The 9,495-nt window shown below is 64.3% G+C and overlaps 2 protein-coding genes across 2 annotated transcripts; both read right to left on the reverse strand.

Moving 5' to 3' along the window:
- Window positions 1-429: 429 nt before the first annotated feature.
- Window positions 430-3,645, reverse strand: LOC136006950 (protein lin-7 homolog B-like). Its single transcript, XM_065664955.1, is given in 7 exon segments — window positions 430-608; window positions 678-838; window positions 1,942-2,151; window positions 2,960-3,031; window positions 3,353-3,430; window positions 3,432-3,472; window positions 3,606-3,645. Coding segments are annotated over 7 exon segments (624 nt in total). The 3' UTR covers window positions 430-586.
- A 536-nt stretch (window positions 3,646-4,181) lies between these two features.
- SNRNP70 (small nuclear ribonucleoprotein U1 subunit 70) lies at window positions 4,182-9,264 on the reverse strand. Its single transcript, XM_065664951.1, is given in 11 exon segments — window positions 4,182-4,337; window positions 4,340-4,477; window positions 4,480-4,782; window positions 4,785-4,882; window positions 4,960-5,047; window positions 5,126-5,227; window positions 8,720-8,773; window positions 8,776-8,800; window positions 8,905-8,967; window positions 9,097-9,161; window positions 9,261-9,264. Coding segments are annotated over 11 exon segments (1,014 nt in total). The 3' UTR covers window positions 4,182-4,263.
- Between the last annotated feature and the right edge of the window lie 231 nt (window positions 9,265-9,495).

The following is a 9,495-nucleotide window of genomic DNA, read 5'->3' on the forward strand; positions in this document are numbered from 1 at the left end:
GGAGCCTCAAGCCCCGCCCCCTAGCAGGGTGGGCGGGGGGAGCGGGAGCTGCGACGCCAGCAGCCAATGGGAGGAGGAGGGGGGCGGGGCCACAGCTGGGGTGATGTCATCGGGTGGTAGGGGGGTTGCCATGGAAACAGTGACACTCCCCCATCCTCCTCCTCCCCCGCGGGTTGCCATGGAGACGGGTCCGGTCCCCCCCCCCCCCGCGGTCTCTATGGAGACGCTCCGCCCCCTCCATGCGTTTCACGGAGACGGGATCCCCATCCTCCGTCGCCATGGTGACGGCACAACACCTCCCATCCCCATGGCAACACCCCCATCCCCATTGTGCTCACACTCGTTGCCACAGCTACCGCCATCCTCCCCGTAAAAAGATCCACCCCCCCCAGGCTGGGGGGGACACACAACACATGCATGACACATGTATGACACACGTGTGACACACGCCACGCTTCTTGAAGTAGGAGCCAATAAATACTGTACATGGGGGGCTGCGCCCCATAAATAACCCGAATATACACAGTGGAGATTCTTTGGGGGGAGAGGTTTTTGGGGGGGGGTTCCAATGGGGTTGAGGGCTGTCCTACCCCCTCGATTCCAGCGACCTGTGGGGTGAAAGATGGGGTGTCAGTGCCTGGGGGGGGGCGGGGGGGGGGAGGTTTGGGGGCGCTCACGTGTAGCTGTGGTGCTGGCGCCGCCGGGCGCTGCGCAGCTTCTCGAAGCGCGCCTCCATCTCGTCCAGCACGCGCGGGGTGTAGCGCACCACGAGCTTCACCGAGCCCTGCGCCGCCTTCAGCAGCTCCACCGCGCGCTCGTGCTGCTCCCCCTCCACGCTCTGCGCCCCGCAGCACCCCCGGCACCCCACAGCCACTCAGTAACCCCATTGCCCACTGCAGCCCCATAACCACTCAGTAACCCCCATTGCCCACCGCAGCCCCATAACCACTCAGTAACCCCCATTATACACCACAGCCCCATAACCACTCAGTAACCCCATTGCCCAACACAGCCCCATAGCCCCCATTGCCCAACACAGCCCCACAGCCACTCAGTAACCCCCATTACCCACCGCAGCCCCATAACCCCCGTTATACACCACAGCCCCATAGCCACTCAGTAACCCCCATTACCCAACACAGCCCCCATAACCACTCAGTAACCCCCATTATACACCGCAGCCCCATAACCCCCATTACCCACCGCAGCCCCACAACCACTCAGTAACCCCATTACCCTCCACAGGCCCCATAACCCCCATTACCCACCACAGCCCATAACCACTCAATAACCCCATTACCAACCATAGCCCCCATAACCCCCACTGCCCTCCACAGCCCCCATCACCCCCATTACCAACACAGCCCCCATAACCACTCAATAAGCCCCATTACAAACCACAGCCCCCCGTAACAACTCAATAACCCCATTACCCACCACAGCCCCATAACCACTCAGTAACGCCATTACCCATCATAGGCCCCCATAACCACTCAATAACCACCATTACCCACCACAGCCCCATAACCACTCAATAACCCCATTACCCACCGCAGTCCCCATCACCCCCATTGCCCATGACAGCCCCATAACCCCACTGCCCTCCACAGCCCCCATAACCACTCAATAACCCCATTACCCTCCACAGCCCCCCATAACCACTCAATAACCCCATTACCCTCCACAGGCCCCATAACCCCCATTACCCACCACAGCCCCATAACCACCCAATGACACCCTATAAACCCCTCCAACACCCCCACAACCCCCCTTAGGCCTCCAACCCCCTTCACACACCCATAACCCCCTACAACACTCCACCCCCCCCATCCACCCCAGAACACACCCTAGGCCACCATACACCCCTCACCCCCCCCCCATCACCCCATGCCCCTCCCCATAACCCCACCTAAACCCCCCCAGTGCCCCCCCCGGCCTCACCACGCCGTTGACGCTCAGGAGCTGGTCGCCCCGCTTGAGCCCCCCGTGCCGGTCGGCCACCCCCCCCGGGATGACGCGGGAGATGTAGATGGGGGAGTTCTGCTCCTTGCCCCCCATGATGTTGAAGCCGAGCCCCTCCTCGGTCTTGGGCAGCTCCACCACGCGCGGGTGAGCGTGGCCCTCGCTGGCCGCGAAGGCAGCCACGGTGGCCTGGCAGCGGGAGGGGGGACGGGGCAGGTAGAGCGGGGTGGGGGGTGTGGGGTGAGGGGTGTGGGGTGAGGGGTGTGGGGTGAGGGGTGAGGGGGTGTGGGGTGTGGGGTGAGGGGTGAGGGGTACAGGGTGTGGGGTGCAGGGTGCGGGATATGGGGTATGGGATACAGGGCGTGGGGTATGGGGTGTGGGGTAAGGGATACAGGTGCGGGATACAGGGTATGGGATATGGGGTGCAGGATACAGGGCGCAGGATATGGGGTGTGGGATACGGGGTATGGGATATGGGGTGCAGGATGTGGGGTAAGGGATACGGGGTGCGGGATACAGGGCATGGGATATGGGGTGTGGGATACGGGGTGTGGGATACGGGGCATGGATATGGGGTGCAGGATATGGGGTGTGGGATGTGGGGTATGGGATACAGGGTGTGGGATATGGGGTGCAGGATGTGGGGTGCAGGGTGTGGGGTGCAGGGTGTGGGGTGCAGGGTGGGGGGTGCAGGGTGGGGGGTGCAGGGTGTGGGGTGCAGGGTACGGCCACACCGCTCCGCGGCGACAGGGACAAAGGGCAGGCCCTGGGCACAGGAACCGGCCCCCGCGGGGGGGGCAGACGGAGCCGGCAGGGAGCAGATGGACGCGGGCGGGGGGGACACCACAGGCGAGAGACGGGGACGGCCCCGGGCCGAGGGACGGGGGGGGCCTTGGGGTCCCCGAAGGGGGGCATTGGGGTCCCCCGGGGAGGGGGGGGGGGGGCTCTGGGACGGTTTTGGGGTCTCTCGGTGGGGTTTGGGGTGGGTTTGGGGTACCTTGGCTGTAGCGTGCGCCCGGATCTCGGGGCTTCCAGCGATGTCCAGGGTGTCATAGAGCTGCTCATAGACCTGGGGGGGGCCCCGGGTTTGGGGGTGTCACCCTGGCTTTGGGGTACCCGGTACCCAGGGGTCAACCCCCCCCCCCCAAAACCCCTCAAAGGGGCTGCTGGTGGGGATTTGGGGGTCCGCAGGGGCCAATGGGGGGGGGGGGGTGTTGGGGTCCCCTTGTTGGGGTTCCACGGGGGGTATTTGGGGTACCAGGGGGGCAATGTGGGGTCTCCCAGGGGGGTTTTGGGGGGGGTCCGGGAGCCGGTTTTTGGGGCCCCAAGGGGGGTTTTGGGGGGGGGGGGGGGTTGGGGGGGGGGTTTGGGGCCGTTTTTGGGGTCCCACCTCGCGGATGGCGCAGCAGAACTTGCTCTGCAGGACCCTCTGCAGCGCCTGAAGCTTCTGGGGGGGCAGCTCCCCACTTGCGCTGCAGCCGCTCCAGCAGCTCCACCGCCCGCCCCACGTCTGGGGGGGGGGGGGGGGCATGGGGGCCATTGCACCCCACTGAACCCCCCCATTACCCCCCCGGCACCCCCCCATTGCCATTACCCCCATTGCCCCCCCCCATTGCCCCCCATTGCCCCCGTTCTCCCCTCACCCCGCTCCAGCCCCAGCGCGTCCCCGCTCAGCGCTGCCATCGCTCCTCGCGCGCGACACCGCCCGCCCCCCCCCCCCCCAAAATGAGACACGCGCATGCGCCCAGCCCCCCCCCCAATGCACGTGAAGGGACCCCAACCGGGGCGGATGAACTGGGGGGGATCCACCCTATTTAGTGTCGTGTCCCCCCCCCCATTTGCATTGGGTCCCGTCCTATGGGGGGGGGGGGGGGGGGCCACCTCATTTAGTGCCCCCCCCCCCATTTAGGGTTCCCCATCGTATTTGGAAGCCGGGGGCCCTATTTGGGGGCTTCCCCCCTCCCATCGGGGGTGCCCCCACCCCATAGGGGCGGTCCCACTCGAGTCAGGGGGGATCCCACCCTATTTGGGGTTGTGCCCCTATTAACCCCCCCCCCCCCATGGGGGTCTCCCACTCCGTTTGGGGGCAAACCCACTCTATCTGGGATGTGCCACCCTATGCGGGGGTGTCCTCTCCCATTTAGCCCCCCCATCCCATTTAGGGGGGTCCCTCCCCATATCCCCCCCTATTTCGCTGCCCCCCGACCCCCAAACTCCTCTTTCCATTAAAACACCTTTATTCGAAGCACAAAAACGGGGGTTTTGGGGGGGGGCTGGTGTCATTTTGGGGGTGTCCCCCCCTCACTCCATGGGAGGCTCCATCAGGTACCCGTTCTCAGCCCCCATGTACCCCTCGGGCGGCGGGAGGGAATCCGCTGCAGGAACAGCTCGGAGCCGGGTCGCCCCCCCCGCCCATGGCATCCGGCGCATCCGGCCCGGGGGGGCCTCTCCTCCCGCCGTTCCAAACGCTCCCGTTCCCGTTTGTGCTCGCGCTCCGGCCGCTCCCGCTCCCGTTCCGTTCCCGGCGCCGCTCCCGCTCCCGGTGCCCCCGGCGCCGCTCCCGCTCCCGTTCCCGGCTCTTGTCCTCCCCGTCCCCTTTGGATCCCAGCCCATCGGGGGGCCGGATCGGAATGCCGCCCATCCCCCCGCTGCCCCCGAGGTCCTCGAGCGCTTCCATCGCTTCGAGCCCTTCCTCCTTCTTGTCGCGATCCCGATCGCGATCCCGTTTGCGGTCACGGGAGCGGCTGCGGCGCTTCCGGTCGCGTTCCTTGCTGCGATCCCGGCTCCCTCCCCGCTTCCGCTCCCGTTCTTCCTTCTCCGGCTCCGCGTTCGACGCCGCCGGTCCCGGGAGCGCGAACGGCGCCGCTCCCGTTCCCGAGAACGCTCCCGGCGCTCCCGTTCCCGTTCCCGTTCCCGGTCCCTGCGGACGGGACCACGTGAGGGGGGCACCGGGGGGGGGGCGCTGCCGTCGGGGCGCACACCCGGCCCCGCACTCACCTCTCGTCGTAACGGGAGGTGTCGTCCCTGCCCGAGTGCCTGATGTTCACATCGGCTCCTCCTCTGCGGGTACCCCCCAGACCTCCCCCTGCAAGAGAGGCCACATCGGGGGGGGGTCCTATAGATATAGGGGGGGGCCCCTATGGATTAGGGGGGGGGTCCTCACCCAAGCGCCGGGGTCTCCATCCCTTCACCGTCCGTCCCCTTTCCACGTCCACCAGCACCCGGCGCCCATCGATCTTCTTCCCATCAGCGTGTTTATAGGCGGCTATAAAGGGGGGGGGACGGGACGGGAACGGGGACGACAACAAAAGTGGGGTATGGGGGGGGACAAACGGGGGGGTTAGTAACAAAGGGACCTGCCAGCCCGCCCCCCCCCTCCCCAAAGTGTACCAACCCCCTGCAAAACCACCCCCCCCCCAAAAAGCATCATCAGCATCAATAGGACCAAGGGCTGCGGATGCCCTGGGGGGGGGGGAAACGGGGTGCCTCCCCCCCCGCAAATACACGGCTGGAAGGAAAGAGGTTAAGGACAAGCTGACACCCCCCCCCCCCATAAGCCCGTACCATGGAACTGCGGGGGACGCACCCCCTTTACCTGCACATTGAACCCCCCCCCCCATGTTGGTTACTCGGGGGGAGCAAACCACCTTTACCTTCACACTGACCCCCCACTTGCACCTGGACCCCCCCACGTTGACTTGGGGTGGTCACCCCTTTACCTTCACTGACCCCCCCCCTCATGTTAACTTGAGGGGGAACCACCTTTACCTTCACGCTGACCCCCCCACCAACTTGCATAAGGACCCCCCCCATGTTGATTTGGGGGGGGCACCCCCAATGTTGCCTTACCTGCATCCCCCCATAACACACACCCCACCAACCCCCTCTATGACTCACAATAGGGTGGACGCAGCCCCCCCATACTCCCCCCCCTGCGGTACACGATGATGGGGGGGGCGGGTCCCGTGTCCCCCCCGCCTCGGCTTGGGGGGGTCAAAGAACCTTCCGGAAGCTCCTGGTCCTGGACAGGTGCTGGGGCCTTACCTGAGGACCCATCACCCCACCCCCCCAAACACCCCCCCAAACACCCCCACCCCCCCACACACCCACGGGTGCTCCCCCCACCCATCGGGACCCCCCCCCATAATTTCCCCCCACAGGGATGGGTTGGGGGGGCTCAGCCCCCCCTAAATCCCCTTCCCCCGTCACTGGGACTGGGGGTTCGGTCCCCAAACCCATGGGGGGCTCAGCCCCCACCCCCCCCAAACCCGACCCCCCCCGTTATGGGTGCTGCCCCCTTCCATAGCGATGCTGTAGACCCTACACAAACATCATAGGGGGGCTCCCCCATTGATCTATTTCTGGGAGGCCCCGGTTGAGCTGTTTGGGGTCCCCCCATTGATCTACTTCAGGGGGGTCCCCAATTGACCGATTCTGGGGGCCCGTCATTGATCTGTATGGGGGTGTCCCCCCATTTATCTACTTTGGGGGGGTCCCCATTGATCTACCCTGGGGTCCCCCCAACTAATGTATTTTCAGGTCCCCACTGATCAATACGGGGGTCCCCCATTTATCTATATGAGGGGGGCCCAACTGATCGACTTTGGGGGGGGTCCCCAACTGATCTATTTTGGGGTCCCCCCACCTATCTGGGTTCCCCCAGTGATCTATTTTGGGGGGGGTGCCCCCCAATAGATCTCTTCTTAAGAGGGGATTGGTGCCATTGAGCACCGCCCACCCTGGGTCCCACATGGTGGGGGGGGGGGGCCCACTCACAGCCCCCACCCCCGCTCCTTCCTCCATGGGCAATACCAAGGGGCAGTGGGGGGAGGGGGGTCCTACTTGTTGCCCCCCTTCCCCATTCACTTCACTGGGTGTGGGGGGGGCTCCTTAGGGCCCCCCCCAAAAGAGGGGCCACGTGTCCCCACCTCAGCGGAGACTGAGGCCGTGACCGTGTTAAGAGTAGGGGGGATATTCCAAAAGGGATGTAAGCCCTGTTTGGGGGGGAAAATGATGGGGGGGGGGGGGGCTAAGAAAAAGCCCCCCCCGCCCCCCACCTACTAAAGTGGGATTCGGGTTCTTTTGGACAAGGGGGCCTCATAAAAAGCCAAAAAGGGGGGGGGGGTGATGTCACCTCTCTCATCCCAGCTGTGCTGGGATGCGATGGGTGCATCTGTGTGTTCCCCCCCCTCCAAACCCTGTTGGTGAAGGGGGGGGGGGGTTTGGAGGGGGGGGTTCCTCTGAGCCCCCCCCGCCCTTCCCCCCCCGCCCCCATGTATTTTGGGGTGTTGTGGGGGGGTTAAAAAGGTGTCTTACCAACATACAAACCCTTATACCAACCATACACTGAGGTGTTGGAAGGGGGAGCACTAGGATCAGCTGCAAGCCAGCAGTGGCAAAAGCCATCACAAAGGTGGCTGCAGTGACAATAAAACAGTGTTAATACAACCCCGGCCGGCAACAGGCGTCCCCCCCGGTCCCCCCCCCAGCAACACACACACACACACACGCGTGCGCACACACACACGCACACATGCCCGGTACCGGACACGGGGACGCGACAACCGCGGGGGGGGGGACGGGGTGAAGGGGGGGGGGAAGGAGAGAGCGGCGCTTCCCGAGCCTCCGACTGTTGGTGGTCACTGCCTGTTGCATTGGCTGCGGGGGGGGTTGACCGCCTGTTGCCTCAGGCACTGCCTACGGGCCTTGCATCAACTGTAGCCTTGGCTACCGCCTGTAGCCTTGGCTGCTGCCTGTAGCCTCAGCTCTCTCTAGCTCTGCCTGTTGCCTTGGCTGCTTGTAGCCTCAGCTGCCCGTAGCTGTGGTTAACTACAGCCTTTGCTACCTGCAGCTTGTCCGACCGCAGCCTCAGCTGCTTGTAGCCGTGGCCACAACCTGTAGTATTAACTGTCTGTTTCCTTGATTAACTCTAGGCTTGGCTGCCTGTAGCCTCGGCCGCCTGTTGCCTCGGCCACTGCTTATAGCTTTGGCTGCCTGAAGTTTGACTGCCTGTAGCCTTGGCTGCCTGTAGCCTCAGCCACTGCCTGTTGCCTTAGATAACTATAGCCTTGGCTACCTGTAGCATCACCGCCTGTAGCCTCAGCTACCTGCAGGCTTGGCTGCCTGTAGTTAGGCCAACAGTAGCCTTGGCCACCACCTGTAGTTTGGTTGTCTGTATCTTGGCCAGCTGTAGCCATGGCTGCCTATAGCTGCACCACTGCCTGTAGCCCTGGGCTGTAACCTTAGCCAACACCTGCAGCTGGTCAACCGCTTGTACCTTGACTACCTGTACCCTTGCTTGCCTACAGCTCAGCCACTGGTAGCCCTGTCTGCCTGTAGCCTCGGCCAACACACGCAGCCCTGGCCACCACCTGCAGCTTGGTCAACCGCCTGGAGCCTCAATCACCTCTAGCATGGCCGCCTGTAGCCCCAGCCGCCTGTAGCCTTGGTTGCCTACAGCTCAGCCACCAGAAGCCCTGGCCACCTGCAGCTTTGCCTGCCTAGAGCTTGGCCGCCTGTAGCCCTGGCCACCTACAGCTTGGCCGCCTGTAGCCTTGGCTCCCTACAGCCACGGCCGCCGGTCGCCTGGAACTCAGTCGCCTGTTGCCTCGGTCGCCTGTAGGTCCTCCCCGCACTGTACTTACCTGCGAGAGAGCCCAGGCCCCGCAGGACCCCAAAGGGGACGCAGGGTTGTGCTTAGAGAGGTTGGACATGCGGTTGTAGGGGGGAAAGGGGTGTTGCGGCAGGGGGTACTCACAGTGCATGTCCCGCTCGTGCTCGTACTCAATGAAGGCGTAACCACGGGGCTTCCAGAGCGCTTGTTGTACACCATGTAGATCTGAACAGGCCGGCAGCGTCAGTCCCCCGGGGGGGCCCCAGGAGGGGGGGGTGTTGTTGGGGGGGGTTGTTAGGGGGGAGAGTTGTTATGGGGGGGTTGCTCACCCGCTTGATGGGGCCGTACACCTCGAACTCGCGGCGCAGCTTCGACTCGGTCGTGTCGTAGTTCTGGGGGGGGGAACACCCCAAATTGGGGGGTCAGGGGAGTGGGGGGAGCCCATAGATCAGGGGAGCCCCATAGACTGGAAGGACCCCCCCTCGCCCCCCCCCCCCCCCCCCCCGCCCCCCAGCACTCACCACTCTGGCCACAAAGAGGGTCTTGAAGGCGTCTCCTTGAGCATTGGGGTCATTGTGCGGGTCCCCTAAAGGGTCAAAAAGGGGGTTCAGGGGGGTCAGAGGACATGGGGGGACCACCCCTGCCCCACAGAACCCCCCCAGCCCCATAGAACCCCCAAACTTACACATCTGAGCTCGCTCTCAACCTCCTGTTGCCTTCGCTCGATCTTCTCCCGCCTCTGTTGGGGGTCACACACACAAAGATATGGGAGGGGCATCCCCAGACCCAAAGGCCCCACATCAATGGGGGAACCCCAAAACTAACTGGGACCCACTAAAAGTAACGGGAGAAGAACCAGTCCCACAGAGATGCCTTGAAGTGAAGGGGGGAATGATGCTGAGATCTGGGCGCCCGCCATA

The sequence above is a fragment of the Lathamus discolor genome, unplaced genomic scaffold (genome assembly GCF_037157495.1).
Source record: "Lathamus discolor isolate bLatDis1 unplaced genomic scaffold, bLatDis1.hap1 Scaffold_82, whole genome shotgun sequence".
Classification (NCBI taxonomy): domain Eukaryota; kingdom Metazoa; phylum Chordata; class Aves; order Psittaciformes; family Psittacidae; genus Lathamus; species Lathamus discolor.